The sequence below is a fragment of the Galeopterus variegatus genome, unplaced genomic scaffold (genome assembly GCF_000696425.1).
Source record: "Galeopterus variegatus unplaced genomic scaffold, G_variegatus-3.0.2 Scaffold669, whole genome shotgun sequence".
NCBI classification, from domain to species: domain Eukaryota; kingdom Metazoa; phylum Chordata; class Mammalia; order Dermoptera; family Cynocephalidae; genus Galeopterus; species Galeopterus variegatus.
In genome coordinates, this window is record NW_007726780.1 from 411,185 (window position 1) to 431,538 (window position 20,354).

At 38.4% G+C, this 20,354-nt stretch overlaps 1 protein-coding gene across 1 annotated transcript in view; it reads left to right on the forward strand.

Moving 5' to 3' along the window:
- The window catches only part of LOC103589289 (A-kinase anchor protein 17B-like), a 31,355-nt gene extending 12,584 nt beyond the window's left edge, over positions 1 to 18,771 (forward strand). Inside the window, exons 2-5 of the mRNA XM_008571234.1 lie at positions 9,915 to 10,683; positions 12,217 to 12,347; positions 14,710 to 14,944; positions 16,862 to 18,771. Coding sequence (XP_008569456.1) covers positions 9,931 to 10,683; positions 12,217 to 12,347; positions 14,710 to 14,944; positions 16,862 to 18,463 — 2,721 coding nt within the window. The 5' untranslated portion in view covers positions 9,915 to 9,930 and the 3' untranslated portion in view covers positions 18,464 to 18,771. The remainder of the gene's footprint in view (positions 1 to 9,914; positions 10,684 to 12,216; positions 12,348 to 14,709; positions 14,945 to 16,861) is intronic.
- The last annotated feature ends 1,583 nt before the right edge of the window (positions 18,772 to 20,354 follow it).

Genomic DNA, 20,354 nt, shown 5'->3' on the forward strand with positions numbered 1-20,354 from the left:
GGGACCGGCAACGGGACCGCAACCCTCGGTGTTGCTCCCGCGCCTCGCTCAGCCAGTGAGCGGGAACTGGTCTGTATGTGGGATCCGAACCCTCGGGCGGGAGCGCCACCGCGCTTCCCAAGCGGCGCACAATCCAGTGCGCCACCAGGCCAGCCCATGTGTTGATCTGTTTTGATGCTTTTCTGGAGAAGTTTGTGTCAGTAGTTGTAAATTGCTTCCTTTTAATAGCTTGTTGTTATGTGAGTTTCCTCTTTTTCTTTTCTTTTTTCTTTTTTTTGGCAGCTGGCCAGTACAGGGATCAAACCCTGAACCTTGGTGTTATCAGTACCTTGCTCTAACCAATTGATCTAACCATCCAGCCTGAGCTTCCTCTTTTTAATTAAAAAATTTAATACAAAATTAACACATGTTTATTGTTAACATTCAAAAACCGAAGTAAAAAGAAGTGTATAAAGTAAAAAGTCCTTTTCTTCCTTTACTCCCTATCCATTTCCCAAAGGGAAATTTGATGTACATCTTTCCGAACTTTATATATGTGTGTGTGAACATGGCCATGCATGTGTGCTTATATTACTTTTATGACTTTATTATATTACTTTTACAAAAACAATATCATATTGTATATTATTATTATGCAATTTGCTTTTAATTTTTTCCTCTAAAAAGCATCATGGGCATCCTTCCCTGTCAATAAGTACAGATATGCCCACCCACTCCCTCCCTTTCTCCTTCCCTTCCTTCCTCCGTTCCTTCCTTCTTTCCTTTTTCCTCCTTCTTTATTTTTTGTTAGTTTTTGGCCTGAGGTCTCATTAAGGAAGAGGCATCACAACGGGAATCAATTGTTGTGTACCTATGAGCTACACATTCACTATGCTAGTTAATTTTCAGTGATCTGGCAGAACTCACCAATGACATTGCTTTAGCATAGAAGCCATGATATATGTAAAAAGCCTACATCTTGGTACATACTAGTTCCTCAATATATTTTAAAATAAGATTTGAAAATTAGCCCTCTATTCTGGGAGAATAATTTAAGATGAAATATTAGTAGACATTAAACTTTAAGATCTAAAGACTGTAAACAAATGGAGAAGATATGAGAAGAACAAATGTCTGTTTGTTGTTGTCACTGGGAAACAGGAATTTGAGTTATGAGGATTTTAAGATAGGCCATTTTTTTGATTTTCAAAAGCAATTGGATCTTCCTGGAAAAATCAGTTTGTTCTTTATAGTCATTCATTATATCCAACATTCCTGATCCTAGATAATTTTTGATGATTTCTAAATATCAAATCCGTGATAAAAGAATTTAGAAATTGTCCTCCATCAAGGCTATTTAAAAGAATGTATCCCAGGCTTTAAAATCAATCCAAGAGAAGCATTCTACCATGTTTAAAACAAAGGTAGAGAGCTTGACAAACCTGAAGTGACTAACTCTATTTTGTGTGTATTTTTTTCAGGAATGATTTTTAAAAGCTGTGGCTTTAAATTAGCTATATCTTAATTGAGTGTCAAATTAATTTTTCTCCTAAAGGGGTTTAGTATTGACTTTTATTGCAAATTGCGGCAAACTGGTTTTTTTTTTTTTTAAAGATGACTGGTAAGGGGATCTTAACCCTTGGTGTTGTCAGCACCACACTCAACCAGTGAGCTAACCAGCCATCCCTATATAGGATCCGAACCCAAGACCTTGGTGTTCTCAGCACCACACTCTCCCGAGTGAGCCACAGGCCGGCCCTCAAACTGGTTTTTTTACATTTAGCTACTTAGATAATGCTTTTGGAGAAAGAAAACATGTCTATTCTCATATTATCCCAGTTCAGTGTTATCATAAGGCTTTCTAGAACCTAACATCTTAGACACTGCTTTTGATAGCCTTTTATAAATTCAGTCTATGTAAACTTTGTCTCCTAAAGAAAGCAGACTTTGCTTGTCCTTCAGGTACAATTATTAAAGAATTCTGTACCTATAAAGTTAACCAAGATTTACTAGTAAATTTTGTGTTAGAATTTCCATTATCTGGCCATATATATTTGGGTCTAAATCTCCCTAAAGTAGACATTAATGAGAAACTTGGGTGACGCAGAGTCTGAATGCATTCACTTTTAGAAAAGCTTTTTATTGGGAAGTGGTATTTGAATAAGCAAATAGGAGCTGAAATTCCTAATTCCCAGCATTAGTGATCTTATTCCCTTTGAGACAGCTTAAAGGAGTTTATTAATATGAAATGCCAGCAAGCACTCATGTTTTGGGGGTTTTCCAGTCCCAAAGTAGAGAGCAAATTTACTTTGTCACTCATTAGAAGAGGTCTCCTGTTCACTTGAACTTAGAGAGTAATTTAGTTAAAGTCAGTAGACTAGAGGAATAAGTAGATATATCCTTTAAGACCTGGAAATGAATCCGGACAAAGGATGCTAAATCAGGTAGATGGATTAGAACTAATGTGCTACATGTATTTTACCCATGCCCTATTTCTGTACCATCTCAGCAGGGCCTTATAAGACTATATTTGAGATCAATTGTACAATGGATTGGAGATTTGGAATCTTGGAGTCTCAGTATATGGACAAGTCACTTTATTTCTCTGAATCTGTCTGAATTTCCCCATCTACAAAACAGACATGAAAATACCTACTCACAGGTTGCTTCATGAATCATATAAGATAAAGTAAGACTACTTCCACTAATAAGTAATAGTCACAGTTTAGGTTTATTGAGAACTTCCTGTGTGCCAAGTACTATTCTAAGGATTTCACATATACTCGCTCATTTAATCCTCCCAGAAATTCTATTATCTCTAGTTTATGGTTAAGGAAACTGAGACATACTATATGGAAACTTTTTGAAAACTCTAAAACACATTAAATATTATTAAGTATTAGATAGATATTAATTATTATTAGATATTATTTTAATATACTTTTTTGGAGAAGTTTTAGTTTTACAGGAAAATTGAGCAGCAAGCACAGAGATTTCTCATATAGTTCTTGCCCTTACACATGCTCAGTCTTCCCTACTATCAACATCCCCCACCAGAGTGGTACATTTGTTACAATCAACGAACCTACATTGACACATCATTATTACCCAAAGTCCATGGTTTACATTGGAGTTCACTCTTGGTGTTGTGCATTCTATGGGTTTGGACAAATGTATAATGATATGTATCCACCATTACAGTATCATATGGAATCGTTTCACTGCCCTAAAAATCCCCTGTACTCAGCCTATTCATCCCTCTGACTCCTGGCAACCACTGATTATTTTTACTGTCTCTGTAGTTTTGCCTTCTCTAGAATGTTATACAGTTGGAATCATACAGTATGTAGCCTTTTCAGATTGGCTTCTTTCACTTATAATAGGCACTTAAGTTCCCTCATTAAGTTAATGTCTTTTTATCACTTGATAGCTCATTTCTTTTTAGTGCTGAATAATATCTATTGTCTGGATGTACCACAGTTTATTTATTCACTCATCTCCTGAAGGACATCTTGGTTGCTTCCAGGTTTTGGCAGTTATGAATAAAGCTGCTATAAACATTGTGTGCAGGTTTTTGTGTGGACGTTAGTTTTTAACACCTTTGGGTAAATACCAAGGAGTAAGATTGCTAGATTGTATGGTAAGAGTATGTTTATTTTTGTAAGAAACTGCCAAATTGTCTTCCAAAGTGGCTATATCATTGCATTTCCACCAGTAATAAATGAGAGTTCCTATGGCCCTGCATCCTCATTAGCATTTGGTATACTCAGTGTTCTAGTTTTGACTGTTCTAATAGGTTTGTAGTGGTATCTTATTGTTGTTTTGATTTGTATTTCCCCAATGACTTATGTAAAGCATCTTTTCATATGCTTTTTGCCATCTGCATATCTTCTTTGGAGATGTGTCTATTTTAAGGCCTTTGGCCCATTTTAAAAGTAGACTGTTTGTACTCTTATTGTTGAGTTTTAAGAGTTCTTTGTATATTTTGCATAACAGTCCTTTATCTGACATGTCTTTTGCAAATATTTTCTCCCAGTCTGTGGTTTGTCTTTTCACTCTCTCAACAGTGTCTTTTGCAGAGCAGAAGTTTTTTTTGTTTTTTTTGTTTTGTCTTTTTCGTGACCGGTAAGGGGATCGCAACCCTTGGCTTGTTGTTGCCCGCACCGTGCTCAGCCAGTGAGTGCACCGGCCAGTCCTATATAGGATCCAAACCCGTGGCGGGAGCATCGCTGCGCTCCCAGTGCCGCACTCTTCCGAGTGCGCCACGGGGCCAGCCCAGAGCAGAAGTTTTAAATTTTAATGAAGTCCAGCTTATCAATTATTAGTGTTACATCTAAAAAGTCATCATCACAGGGCCCCCAGCCACCCGTGCTGGAACAGGCAGGTGCTGTGCCATGGGAACCCCAGCCCAGGCCAGTCCACGCTGCCCAGAGAGGCCTGAGAGCCACTGGGCCCACAGGCCCTGAGCCAGCTGTGCCAGAACGGGCAGGCACTGTGCCATGGGACTCCCAGCACAGGCCAGTCCCTGTGGCCCAGAAAGGCCCAAGAGCTGCTGGGCCCACAGGACCCCAAGCCACCTGCACTGGAACAGGCAGGTACCACACCATGGGACTCCCAGCACAGGCCAGTCCCTGCGGCCCAGAGAGGCCTGAGTCACTGGCCCACAGGCCCCAAAGTAGCCATACCAAATTGGCAGTCCCTGCAGGACCCAAGCCAGATGCTAGGGTTGAATAAGTGGACCATGAAATCCCCTGCCACAATGACCAAAGGAAAGATACCAGAAATATGAAAAATCAAGAAAATACGACACCACTAAAAGAAAATAATAACTTTCAAGCTCTAGATCCTATAGAACAGGAAGTCCTTGAAATGATTGACAAGGAATTTCGAGGAACGATTCTAAGGAAACTAAATGAGATACAAGAAAACTCAGACATAAAGTATACAGGACCTGAAAGAAGAAATGTACAAAGAAATCAATACCCTGAAAAAGAATGTAGCAGAGTTTATGGAGCTGAAGGATTCATTCAATGAAATAAAAAACACAACAGAGAGTTTAACCAGCAGGCTTGCAGAAGCAGAAGAGAGAACTTCTGAACTTGAAGATGGGCTGTTTGAAATAACACAGGCAGACAAAAAAAAAAAAAAAAAGAATTTTAAAAATTGAAGAAAATCTAAGAGAGATAACAGTCAACCTTAATGTAAGAGGATTAAATTCCCCACTCACAAGACACAGACTTAATGACTGGATTAAAAAGGGGGACCCAACAATATGCTGCCTTCAAGAGACTCACCTCACCTGTAAAGACACACATAGACTAAGAGTGAAAGGATGGAAAAAGATTTACCATGCAAACAGAAATGAAAAATGAGCTGGAGTAGCTATTCTTGTATCTCATAAAATAGACTTTAAACTAACAACCATAAAAAGAGATAATGAGGGCCACTACATAATGATAAAAGGGTTCATCCATCAAGAAGACATCATAGTCATAAATATATATGCACCCAATGTCGGAGAAGCCAGATTTATAAAACAAACTCTATTAGACCTAAAGAAGGAAATAGACACTAATGCCATAATAGCAGGGGACCTGAATACCCCATTCTCAACATTGGACGGATCATCTAGGCAAAAAATCAACAGAGAAACACAAGATCTAAACAAGACTTTAGACCAATTGGACTTGGCAGATATCTACAGAACATTCCATCCAACAACCTCAGAATATTCATTCTTCTCATCAGCACATGGATCATTCTCCAGGATAGATCACATATTAGGACACAAATCAAGTCTCAACAAATTCAAAAAAATTGGAATTATCCCATGTATTTTCTCAGACCACAATGGATTAAAACTAGAAATCAATAATAAAGGTCCAGGAAGAAATTAAACAGGAAATCAAAAAATTTCTTGAAACTAATGAAAATAATGGCCCACCATACCAAAACCTGTGGGATACTACATAAGCAGTAATAAGGGAGAAATCTGTTGCATTAAATGCTTACTTCAGAAGAATGGAAAGATAGCAAGTAAAAAACGTAACACTTCACCTTAAAGAACTAGAAAAGCAAGAACAATCCAAAACCAAAGTTAGCAGATGGAAAGAAATAATTAAGATCAGAGCAGAACTAAATGAAATAGGAACCCAAAAAATGATACAAGAGATCAATAAAACAAAAAGTTGGGTTTTGGAAAAGATAAATAAAATTGACAAACCTTTATAGCAAGGCTAACTAAAAACAGAAGAGAGAAAATCCAAATAACAAAAATTAGATATGAAAAAGGTGACATTACAACTGACACCTCAGAAATACAAGGAATCATTAGACACTGCTATAAACAACTATATGCCAACAAATTTGAAAATCTGGAAGAAATGGATAAATTTCTGGACACAAACTACCAAAACTGAGCCAAGAAGATATAGAAAATCTGAACAGAGCAATAACAATAAAAGAGATTGAAGCTGTTATCAGAAGGCTCCCAACAAAGAAAAGCCCAGGACTGGATGGGTTTACTGCAGAATTCTACCAAACCTGCAAAGAGGAATTGATACCATTTCTGTACAAACTATTCCAAAAGATTGAAACAGAGGCCATTCTCCCAAACTCATTCTATGAGGCAAAAATCACCCAAATACCAAAACCAGACAAAGAGACAACATAAAAAGAAAACTATAGACCAATATCCTTGATGAATGTAGATTCAAAAATCATTAATAAAATACTAGCTAATAGAATGCAGCAACACATACAGAAAATTATACACCATGATCAAGTGGGATTCATGCCAGGGATGCAAGCTTGGTTCAACATACACAAGTCAATAAATATGACACACAACATCAATAAAATCAAAGACAAAGACCATATGATCATCTTTATAGACACTGAAAAAGCATTTGACAAAATTCCATATTCATTCATGATAAAGACTCTCTACAAGTTAGGTATATATGGAAAGTATCTCAACATAATTAAAGCCATATATGGTAAGCCCACTGCCAATATCATCCTGAATGGGGAAAAGCCCTTTTCCCTTAAGAACAGGAACCAGACAAGGATGCCCACTCTCACCACTCCTATTCAACATACTGTTGGAAGTACTAGCCAGAGAAGTCAGAGAAGAAAAGGAAAAAAAGGGCATCCAGATTGGAAAAGATGAAGTCAAACCGTCCCTGTTTGCAGATGATATGATCCTATATATCAAACAACCTAAAGCCTCTCCAAAAAGCTCTTAGAGTTGATACATGATTTCAGCAAAGTTGCAAGATACAAGATCAACACACAAAAATCAGTAGCATGTCTGTACTCCAACAGTGAACATGCAGAAAAAGAAATCAAGAAAGCTAGCCCATTTACAATAGCCACCAAAAAAATAAAATACTTAGGAATAAAGTTAACCATGGATGTTAAAAATCTCTCTGATAAGAGCTACAAACCACTGTTGAGAGAAATTAAAGTGGACACAAGAAGATGGAAAGATATCCCATGCTCTTGGAATGGAAGATTTAACATTGTGAAAATGTCTACACTACCCAAAGTGATCTACAGATTCAATGCAATGCCTATCAAAATTCCAATGACACTTTTCTCAGACATGGAAAAAACTGTCCTGACACTTATATGGAATAACAAAAGACCACGAATAGCCAAAGTAATTCTCAGCAAAAAAAAAAAAAAAAGATAAAACTGGTGGCATAACACTACCTGACTTTAAACTATACTACAAAGCTATAATAACCAAAACAGCATGGTATTGGCATAAAAACAGACACATTAGCCCATACACCTATAGCCATGAGATCTTTGAAAAAGGCACCAAGTCTACACACTGGGGAAGAAACTTCCTCTTCAGCAAATGGTGTTGGGAAAACTGAATATTCATATGCAGGAGAATGAAACTAGACTTGTACCTCTCACCATAGACTCAAAATGGATTAAAGAATTAAATATACACCCTAAAATAATAAAACTCCTTAAAGAAAACATAGGGGAAACACTCCAGGAAGTGAGATTGGGTACAGACTTCATGAATACAACCCCAAAAGCACAGGCAACCAAAGGAAAAATTAAAAAATGGGACTATATCAAACTAAAAATCTTTTACACAGCAAAAGTAACAACAGAGTGAAAATACAACCAACTGAGTGGGAGAAAATATTTGCAAAATATGCATCTGACAAAGAATTAATATCCAGAATATACAGGGAACTCAGACAACTTTACAGCAAAAAACAAGTAACCCAATTAAAAAATAGGCAAAGGAGCTGAATAGGCATTTCTCAAAGGAAGATATATGAATGGCCAATGGACACGTGAAAAAATTCTCAACATCAGTCAGCATTCGGGAAATGCAAATCAAAACTGCATTGAGATACCATCTCACTCCAGTTATACTGGCTAATATCCAAAAGACTGAGAATGATAAATGCTGGCAAGGTCGCAGAGAAAAAGGAACCTTCATACACTGTTGGTGGGACTGCAAAATGGTGCAGCCATTATGGAAAATGGTATGGAGTTTCCTCAAACAGTTACAGATAGATCTACCATATGACCCAGCTATTCCACTGCTGGGAATATACCTAGAGGATTGGAAATCATCATGTCGAAGGTATACCTGTACTCCAATGCTTATTGCAGCACTGTTTACAATAGCCAAGAGTTGGAACCAGCCCAAATGTCCATCACTAGATGAGTGGATAAGGAAACTGTGCTATATCTACACAATGGAATTCTACTCTGCTATAAAAAAGAATGAAATACTACCTTTCACAGCACCATGGGTGGACTTAGAGAAAATTATATTAAGTGAAACCAGTCAGGCACAGAAAGAGAAATACCACATGTTCTCAGTTATTTGTGGGAGCCAAAAATAAATAAATAAATAAATATCCAAACAAATGGGGGGGGGCAGGGAGGAAGACACAACAATCACAACAATTCCTTGAACTTGTTAAGACAAGTGAACAGATATGATGTTGATCCCAGGGTAGGGGGAAGACGGAGGCGGGGAGGAGGAATCGGTAAAGGGACATGAAAATCAACTACATTGTATATTGATAAATTAAAATAAAAAATAAAAATAAAAAAAATAAAAAATCATCATCATACCCAAGGTTATGTGGAGGTCCAATTGTTCCAGCACCATTTGATGAAAAGACTATCTTTGTTCTATTGTATTGTCTCTGTTCCGTTTTTTCAAAATCAGTTGACCATATTTATGTGGGTCTATTTCTGGGCTCTCTGTTCTGTTCCGCTGATTTTTTTGTCTATTCTTTTGCCAATGTCACACTGTCTTCATTATTGTAGCTTTATAATCCTGAAGTCAATGTAAGTCCTCCAACTTTGTTTTTCTCCTTCAATATTAAGTGGGCTATTCTGGGTCTTTTGCCTCTCCGTATAAACTTTAGAATCAGTTTGTCTATCCCTACAAAATAATTTGCTGGAATTTTGATTGGGATTGCTTTGAATCTGTAGATCAAGTTGGAAAGAGCTGACATCAAGAGTCTTCCTATTCACGGACCATGTATTTAGTTGTTCTTTGATATTTTTCATCAGAGTTTCGTATTTCATCAGTTTCGTAGTTTTCCTCATGTATATCTTGTAAATATTATTTTACCTTTCTACCTGAGTATTTGTTTCCGGTGCTAATGTAAATGGTATCATGCTTTAAATTTAACATTCCATGTGTTTATTACTGGTATATAGGAAAGCTATTGAATTTTTTTTTTTATTAACTTGCTATCCTGCATCCCTACTTATTATTGCTTATTAGTTCCAGGAGTTTTCAGATATTATTTTGATTCTACCCATAGTATACTTTTCTCTATCAATTTGACCTAAGTCCAGCAATTCTAGCATCATTTCACAATCCAAATCTGTGTTTTCCTCCATTTCTATCAAAATTTTCTCTTTCACCCTCTAAGGTGGTCTGAGGACACCATGACGGTTACGGTGGTGTATGATAACTCTGAGGCAACAGAGCTCTGTGCAGCTCAGCACCTCTACCTCAAGCCCATAGCAAAATTGATGATCAATGTATTGCTCCCAGAGAGTATAGAACCTGTGAGGCCCTTCTCTAACTGGGAAGTTCTTGATCAGCTGAAGAACCTGATTTGCCCTGACCAGTTCACTACAGTTCGGCTCTCCAAGAGTACCAAGGACTTCATCCGATTTGAGGGTGAGGCTGAAACCCGAAGTTTGGTTCAGATTCTGAAGACAAAGTTACATGGGAAGATCATCAAGCTAAATGGTTTGAAAACAGACTTAAAAGTAGTGGCTACAGATGCCCAGGGAGAGTGGGAACACTTCCCCAGGGAAAAAGAGGCCTCACTGAATGATGGGGCTGAAGAGCAGGACCCTGATAAGAGCCCAGATTCCATATATTTTGAAGGCTTGCCCTGTAAGTGGTTTGCACCGAAAGGTTCCAGTGGGGAGAAGCCATGTGAAGAGATCCTTCGAGTAGTCTTTGAAAGTTTTGGGAAGATCAAGAATGTGGATATTCCTATGCTGGATCCCTACAGAGAAGTGATGACTGGTGACAGCTTTGGAGGTTTTAGCTTTGGCTTGCAGACATTTGAGGCCTTTATACAATACCAAGAGTCAACTGACTTTGTAAAAGCCATGGAGTCCCTTCGAGGAATGAAGCTGATGCTCAAAGGAGATGATGGGAAAGCTCTGGCATGTAACATTAAGGTGAGAAGTAGCCAGAGTTTCTTTTATTTTTCGCTGGTGATCTTTTTTATTTTTATGTTTTGCTGGTGATCTTGAGTAAAAGCTGGAAGGAAGCATCTAGAATAAATTTCCTTAGACCCCACCAAGCTCTGATCAATAGCTAAAGTAAAGACTTTGTTGTCCCTAGTAAGTGGATGTTTAGGAAGAAAAATAATCCTAATTCAAATGCTCATTCTTCTGCTATCAGGCATACTGCCAGCTGTGATTTTAAAGTGATGGTTGTTATAATCTGGGGCTTTGCCCCAACTTCTTAAGGACATTAAAGATTCTTCATGGCCCCTATGGGACTATCTCATATGCTTATTATATGTGACAAGTTGCTGAGAGAGAGGGATACATGCAGTTTTAAACCACAAGGAGAACGGTTTATTCCCTCTTTACTCCTGAGATCACAATTTATATTTTTGGGATGTCTATCATGTGAACTACTAAAACATAATTCTAACTAACTTGGATCCTTTGCTTGCAGAATCCACCTGTCTGTCCAGTCATGTCACCTCACTAATGTCTACATGCTTTGCTTGTCTCCTTCTTGAAGTCTTAACCCAACAGTGGAGAGGATGCATCTAAACCCTATTTTTTCTCTAAATCAGTCTTTAGCATGAATTTGGACTTTTATATTCTAGTGTATAAGTGTGTGTGTAGCTACTTATGTTAAAATGTGTGCTTTTAAATTAAGAGCTATTCATTCAGACAAAAGATATAGCAAATACTATAATGACCACCCACATACCACTGCTCAGCTTAAAAAGTAAAACATTGCCAGTATGATGAGAGACAACTCCCCCTCCACGTACCCGTCCTCAGTCACATTCCTCTCTGTCATCTCAAAAGTTACCACGATCGTGAATTTGTTGCTTACCATTCTTATACATATTTAAATAGTTACTTCTGCCTCCTTTTATTTTTTAAGCAAATCTATTTTATAGTGCCTCAGTCTTTCATTTTATTTCAAAACTTGAAAAGTTGTTTAATAATCACGATAGTCAGATCTTGTATCTCATTAGGTCAGTTTTCTTGCATCTTTGCTCCCCACCCCTCTAATACTTTTTGACTATTTTTGTCTCTGGCAGTTAAAAAAAACCATTAACTCATTTGGTCTTTATAACAAACCAGAGATAATATACTCACAGTTCTCAGCCTGTACCTATAACAGCACTGTGATACTGCCTGTGACTATATGTCAAATAAGCTCCTCAAAGGTTTTTTACAATGTTATTGAGGTATGATTGACAAAATTGTATAAATTTAAGGTGACAATTTGATATACTTATTCAAATGTTCTTCCAAAGAAAATCCTGGAGCCCACAAGCACTGTTCAGCTGGTGGCTGAGAAGCAGTGGAGCAATATGGGGACTGGGATGCAGAGAGGACATTTTGAATTTGTTTGATTTTGAATTGCCACGTACCATCTTAGTTTTATCTGTCTGGTCTGGGACACACCCAGACAGCTGGCAAACTTTTCTAATGAAACTTTGAATTGTTTGGGGGCAGGTTATGTTTGATAGAACCAAACACTTCAGCGAAGGAGCTATAAAGAGGAGAAATCAGGAAAGGCTAAAATTACAAGAGCTCGAGGAAGAAAGGAAAAAAGAAAAGAGAAGGGAAGAAGAAGTGGCTGAAAGGTGAGTAGACCAACTTTAATGAAGAAGGATAGTTTGTTTTTTCTGGTTTATGGATTGATACCTTTGGGTGAATGGCTAGACTTGATAGATAACACCGAGGTGGGGGCAGGAATTGGCACAGAATGGAAAACTCTGTTGAAGGCTACAGTCTTTTAACTGTGCTGTTACAAAACCAAAATGACTAAACAGTTGAAAACAAGTGACTTCAGGGCTGGCCCGTGGCTCACTCGGGAGAGAGCGGTGCTGATAACACCAAGGCCCCGGGTTCGGATCCCATATAGGGATGCTAAAAAAATAAAATTGGGGCCGTCCCAGTGGCTCACTCGGGAGAGTGCGGTGCTGATAATACCAAGGCCCCGGGTGTGGATCCCATATAGGGATGGCCAGTTAGCTCACTAGGTGAGCATGGTGCTGACAACACCAAGTCAAGGGTTAAGATCCCCTTACCGGTCATTATTTAAAAAAAAAAAAGAAAGAAAGAAAACAAGTGACTTCAAAAAAATATTTTTCTCAGGTATAACAAACAGGAATAACAGGACTAGCCAGATTAAGATGTCTGGGAAGAAATGATTTAAAAAAAAAAAAGGACCAGGAAATCTATAGTGAAAATCTTAACCTACCAAATTTTACCAGCTTACTTAAAACTTATCAATATTACCTAACCTACCAATTTATAATTTTTAAGAAATTTCTAGGTCTGGAAAAGTTTCTTCTATAAAATAGTCAATAATCAAACTAACCCATAGGCAAGAAGGCATGGATATATTAGGACCATTTTTCTTGTTGGCCTAAATTCTTTCTTTATGTGAATTTAAGAAGCCTCCATATTTATTTCTTTGAGCTTATTATTGTTTCCCAATTTAGAGGTGCTGTGGATTGAATGTGCACCCCAAAAGTTGATATGTTGGAAACTTGATCCCCATTATAGCAGTGTTAAGAAGGTGGGAAATCCAATTGTAGTATTTGAAACGTGGGGCCTTTAAGAGGTGATTGGATCTTGAGGACTGTGCCCTCACAAATGGATTAATCCAGTCATGGAGTAATGGGTTAATGTTTTAATGGGTTATCCTGCGTATAGACTGGTGGCTTTATAAGGAGAGCACATCAAAGAGCTCTTGCCATTCTCGCCATGTGATTCCCTGCATTGCCAGGGGACTCTGTACAGAGCCCCCACCAAGAAGTAGGCCCCACGTGTGCCCCCTGGACCTTGGACTTCCCAGCCTAAAAACTGTAAGAAATAAACCTCTTTTCTTTATACATTACCCAGCTTCAGGTATTCTGTTATAAGCAACAGAAAATGGACTAATATGAGGGGTTTGAGACTAAAGGGGGCTATTGGATTGCCAAAGGTTTGCCAAGAAGGTACAAGTGGGCCAGAACTATAGGGCTCTGAAAACCAATTTTACCTCTTGATGCCTCCTTATGTATGTCTGTTCTTCCAGTCTTTTGTGTAAATTGTAGCCATTCTAAAAAGGAGGTGAACAGTACCCTCCCATTCCATACTCACATTTTTGGGGGTGGGGTGATGGAAGTTAGTTGAGGGCACGTCTGCAAAACTTGGCCACAGCTTGAGCCCAATCAAGATAACTATTGTCCCTAAGATTTCAGGCTGGACATCCCATTTAGATAATCCTCTGGCTTTTGGCTAAGCTCTGACTCGGGGCATAGTCCTTTTTTCCCCTTCCCCACATTGCCACGAGGGCCTAGCTGAAACAGTTTTAACTTTAAAAAAAAAAAAAAAGCCCATATTCTTCTAGAGGTCAGTATGACTTTCTGATAGTATGCTGTGTTAATTAATGTGTGCTAAGGACCAGTTCTCACCCTGAAGATTTCCTGAGTACCTTGACTATCTTCATTTGCCTATGTGAAACCTACTCATAGAAGGTTTTGATTGCACGAAAAATGAAATCATTGCTGTGAAAGGTGAATCCTATCGTCCCTGCTTGTGGTTTGAGAAAGCTGGGGCTAGAGGCCCCTCCTTTGAATTCTGTAGCCTTCTTTTATATATATATACGTATATATATAAATAGATAGAGTATATGCATATACTCTATCTCTGCATAAGGTCTCCTTTACATGCTCTGTTTGACCAAACCAAATTATGTCTTTCTCCCTTGACTGATGCTTAACACTCTCTCTCTCTCTCTCTGTGTGTGTGTGTGTGTGTGTGTGTGTGTGTGTGTGTGTGTGTGTGTGTGTGTTTTATCATAGGTTGTCTATGCCAGGCCCAGGCCCTGGGGTTACCAGTGGTAGATTCCTGGAAACCTAAATGATCTATCCTCCCCTGGTGGGCGGGAAGGAGGGAGGAGGAGATCAAATGGCTGAACACTTTCTGAATGGTTTCATCTTAATCGTTGTCCAGAAAAAGAAGAGATGAGGAGAAGAAAGCCCAAGAAAAGAAGAAGAAGGCCAGGGACAGGAGACGAGCCCTGAAGGAAAGGGACGGACACCGGCAAAGGAAACAGAAGGAAAAAGTCAGAGCTGTGGCACCTCCGGAGCCGGATTCTTCAGAGGAGTGGGAAGAGAGAAAGTACCTGCTGGCTCAGAGGCGGGTTGAGGCCCTTCGGTTGCTACGGGTGCTCCTGAGGAAAATTGCAGTAAGGCTTCTTTCCAATTGTTCTTCAATTTGGGTTAGGTGCTAAACTTTCTGCGACATTACCTTTGCATTTAAGCAGTGGCCTATTGAAAACCAACTCTATGGCAGACTCGCTGCATCCACTGGCTTTTGTTTTAAATAGGCTGATCTCTACTGACCCCACTGGTGAAGTTACAGGGGGGATACCCATGTTCTCTGGAGGGGCTGTGTCCCAGCTCTGCCATCTGACACCCATACTTTGTGTTTCTAAACGACAGGAAGGTATTTCTCAGAGCAATTTATCTAGTTTATCTACTTTTCTGAGTTTCAAAGGAATGTAACAAAAAAATGCCGGGGGGAAGAAACAGACTGCTTGGGTGTTAAGTTTGTAGTCTTCTATTAACTTCACTTACCCATTCACCCGCAACAAGTTTGAATGAGAAGGAAGAGCCTTGAGCCTTGTAGCAAGCACGTGTTAGTCTAGTCTTAAACTATCTGATAAGGAATTTCTCACCTCACAGCAATTTTTTCATTTGGAGAGTTTCGTTTTGGGGAGGTGTTTCTTTCCCTTCCTGAGCTCCTAAAGATAGCCAGACTCAGCCAATGTCCTGGATTAAAAGCCAGAAGACTCAGCTGATGTCCTGGATTAAAAACCAGGAAGTCTCCCAAAGTATTAATTTAGAAATCTATATTCAGTGTTTTTTAAATATGAAGCGCAAATGCCACTAGTATTACATAGAATTAACTTAATGTATATTTACATTCTTTCTCTTTAGTGTGGACAACCAAACTTAGTGAAATCAGGATCAGAAAAATCTCACATTTACATTTATAATGAGGCTAACTGGATCTTTTTTAGTCTGCCTTAATGACGGCCAAGGGTGACTCCTTTTAAAGAATTTTGCTTTTTCAATGTGTGTGGTGTCTAATTCTTGGCCCCATTAATACTTATAGCAGTTATGTAGTCCCTGGGTTCTAATCCCAGGTAATGGGTAGGCATGGTGTCCTGATGGGTGTCAGGTGTCAGTGGGAACCAACCCTCCCAGCAGGGCAGAGCCTGTGGGCAGCACCTTTCATCTGCTCTGCAGTCGTGCAGAGCAGATAGCACCACAGACAGGACCACAGATAGAACTGTGGTCATGTATGCATTTGCTACTTGCCGTCTTGCTTCTTATTGAGGTGGGTGAGTCCTCAGCTCAGAGATGTCTCTACTCAGAGACATCCTCACCTGCAATCCATAGTAAGAGGCTGGAATAAAAAAATAGACAGACAGTTTATCCTTTTAAGCCAGTTGACCCTTTCAGACACATTTCACCCCTCAGTCTTTCCTCGTACTTGGATTTTCTGGGAGGGCTATAGAGCATTTCTTATTTCTCTTTGTAGCTCCAGCTCCTAGCACAATACCTAGAGCAGTAGGCTCAGCAATTTTTGAGTTTATGAAAAAAAGGTAACGTGCTTTGAAGACTATGTAAAGTGTCATGCCTTCTGACATAAGGATGGAACCAGACCTGTAAAAGCAGCTCATATTAGACTAAGACATTTAATTTTGTACCTCCTATTTCCTCAGTGCAATATTATTCCTAATTTAGATCTCTCCCAGGTATTAGAAGTCTTTTCAGAACAAAATCAGAGAGCCCAACTTTCTTTAGATTTTTTTAAATTTTCTATTTTTACTTTTTATTTATTTTTAGCTCCCAATTATGAGTGAGGACATGCAGTATTTCTCTTTCTGTGCCTGTCTTGTTTCACTTAACATAATTTCCTCCAAGCTCACCCATGTAGCTGTGAATGGCAGAATTTCATTCTTTTCATGGCTAAGTATTATATAATGTGTATATAGACCACATTTTCCTTATCCAGTTTTCCACCAATGGGCATGTAGGGTTTTTTAAAATCTGTTTAGTTTTTCATGTGAGATTTTTAACCTTTTTCTTTGAAGGGATCCGCACAGTTTAACCCACAGGAGGTCAACGGTGTTATAAGCCCTAAAGCTGATTATGCTCCATTGGAAACTCTGGAGGAAGAAGAGTTAAACACTCAGCATTTTCAAAATCAAGATGAAATGCCAAAGTACCAGGTTGCCAAGTCAGACAATAAACGAAAACAAAAAATGAAGAAAAGAACTAGGGCCCACTTACATAAGTCTTCCCACCACCTTGGGAAAAGGAAATTAAGATATTCAACTAGAAAAGAGCGACCTGGAAAATTATTAACTGATGGATATAATCACAGCTCGATTTTTGACTGCAATTCCTTGCCAATTACAATGGTTCACCACAGTTCTAATGAATCCTATTCTTTCAGATTATCTGAGAGAGACCATGGCAGAAAATGGAAGATCTATGAAACAGATGAATTTATTAACTATCTATTAAACTATTACCAAACTCCAAAATATGCTCGTATCTGCCTACAACCAAGTGATACAACAAGCACATGTCAGTGGAAGAGGGCTGTCCATACCAAGGGAAATGGATTTCAGATCAATTTGAGAAAATGTAGGCATCACTCAACCAATTTGAGCCAAATCCCAAACCTGGAAATCATAGAACAGGATCAAGAAGATGACTACTGGTCAAAGATTTGTATTCAGGATCCTGAACATAAACCACAAAAGACAGGAAAAGTGGATTATGCCAAAGACTGTACTGACAAGTTTAAAAATTATTGCACAGATACAGCCAGTGTAGCTGGTGATCAGTTGTACCCAACTGATGGAAAGAGCCATGTAGTGGAAAAGACTCAGGCTCACCAGGTCGAAGATTTCAAATCCACAAGGGAAAGCCAAAATTCCTCACCCTGCACATCAGTAGACTTAGATTTGCAGTTGACCGATTTCTTAGAGGAAATTAGTAGTGATTCTGAATGCTTCAGTGAAATCCTTAGTGTAGACAAAGAGGAGAAAGAGAAATATGTGGCCACATATAGCTCCCCAGAAAAAGTACCTCTTGACATTGACAAAATCATCACTCATGAACAAGAAACTAGATCAAGTCAGCAGACTTTGTATTCAGAGTGCAAGCATGATAGTGAGGAAAAAGATTCTAAATGCAAGCTTAGGACACCAGGCAAGAGGTCTAAGTATGAACTAAAGTGTTCATGGCTTGAGGGAGAAAGCAATTCCTTCAGAGATGAGAAGAACAACAGCAAAAAGAGGAGAAAACGATCCCCCGAATCCTTGTTTGATGAAGGCTACCACCTCGAATCCAGTTCCAGTGATCTACTAGAGGGCATCGTAAGAAAGAAGAGGTTTAGTGGTAGTACATTTGACCAAAGAGTGAACTGTGGACCCTCTCATGTGCCAATAACATCAAAAAGTGCTAATGCTTCCTATTTGGGTGATTTTCCCAAAAGAAGAGAGACTTCTTGGAAGTCAGAATATAACCAGGATGCAAGAAGACTTAGAAAACATGAAAATTCTGAAGATTTTATGTTCAATTCTGATAATTATTACATTAGACATAACAGTCAGGAGCACGTTGACTATGAAAGCTATTTAGGAAACAACTATGCTGATTCTTCATATTTTCAGATGTCTTGATGGCCACTTAGATCGAGAACACACTTATTTACCATAAACATTTTGCAAGAAGAAAATTTAAAACCAAATATAACTATGTAGTTAGCAACTACAGAGCAATAGAGTAGTATTTAAAAGCTTGAGCAGGGTCAAATGCAAAATCTTATTTCTCTTGCCAAAGTTTAAAGCATAGATCAAAATGACTGCAGGTGTGTTGGTAAGCTTTGGAAATAGAAAACATACAGATTCATACAAATATGAATTCATACAAAAAATACAAAACATGCAATGTGCTTGCAAAACTTCTTTATCAAAGGACAGACATTTTTACAGTTCAACTGCAACTTTTAATTTGGTGCCAGCAAAGGAGCAGATTAACGTTGAGGGGATTGAGATAACCCTCTATGGCTCTTTAGCTGTTGCAATGTCATCACTTAGTACCATTTATCTTCAAAGAGGACAACAGTCAACAAATAAGGATCCTTTTCATGTTCTTTGATTTGATCAGAAACACTATGTGCAGCAACAAACTTTCCTGACTTTTATTTAGAAATAATTAATGATGAGAGAGACAACAGCCCTTTTCATGTTCTTTGATTTGATCAGAAACACTATGTGCAGCAACAAACTTTCCTGCCTTTTATTTAGAAATGATTAATAAGATAGACAACAGCCAGAACATATAATAGACTTCTCCATGACATTAAAAAGTTTCATGAGCACCCACCAAAAGGAAATTAGTCTTATTAATATATTCGTAGTACTCAAAGAGTTGTCCTTTTAGAGGCAAAGTCTAGGAAGAAGAATCTAAAAGGGGCTCTGATTGTCCTTTGAGGATGGATAGAGGACCATCAGCAGAGATTTTTTTTTTTTTTTAAAGAACCCCGTGTCTTTCCATCCTCAAAAAGCAGCGGGATTGAAGTAATATAACCAGTGGGATTTGCAAAAGGAAATATTGAAAGATCCTGGGACACCAATAGCGGCACTTGGGAAGAAAAGACATGACAATATTCCATTTCAGGTTATGTAATCCTTCCACTCAGGGTTGGGTGACATCAGTGTGTGAAAAGTCACTGAATATCCCCCAGCTGACTTTTATAAAACAGTAACAAGTGCCTCCTCAATCCTCAGTAATACCAAGGAGTTAGGAAGAGTCAAGGAAAAAGCCCATAGTTTTCTAGCTGGAGAAAAATTGTATGTGTGCAGGATTTATAAACTCTTAACATAAGCAATTTATCTTTTTACCTACTGGTTTTGGACTTCTTAAATGTTTTTAAATTGAGATATTTTATAGATTCTTAAAGACTTGCATCTTAGTGCAGTGCATGTTCTATAGAAAGCTCGGCTGATTCATTTTGCCTTACATTGGATTTAGGACCTCAGGGGCGGTAGATGACCTTCTTTTTTTCCCCCAACAAAACTATACCTGACCTGGCAATTGAAGACATCAATGAGATTAGAGACTGTCTGCAACAGGAAAAGGTGATTTTGATCAACAGACAGTGGAAGGCAACATTTTCATATGACACGATTCATTTCAAAAAGTCTTAATTTGATATTCTATAGAAAAGTACAAGCTAGTAGAGCCAGGCATGATGCCAGTCAGTATGTTTGCCTGGAACGATGTCGCACAATGTGTGCTCATAACCGGCCTCTTGAGGGGCTACAAAATCTCATTTACCTGAAGTAAGAGCCACAAGTTCTTTCATTTATCTCTTCTAGTTACATTTTAATAGAGGTATGTCTGTACATGCAAAAGTTCATGTGTTACATTCATAGTAGATTATTATTAATAAGATAATAACCAGTGAATGATTTGTTGGCTCTCTTGTGTTCAATTCCATTTTGCTGGCAAAACTAGGTTTGGCATGTCAAATCTGAAAACTCACTCATGGGGCGAGTGCCTTTTCTC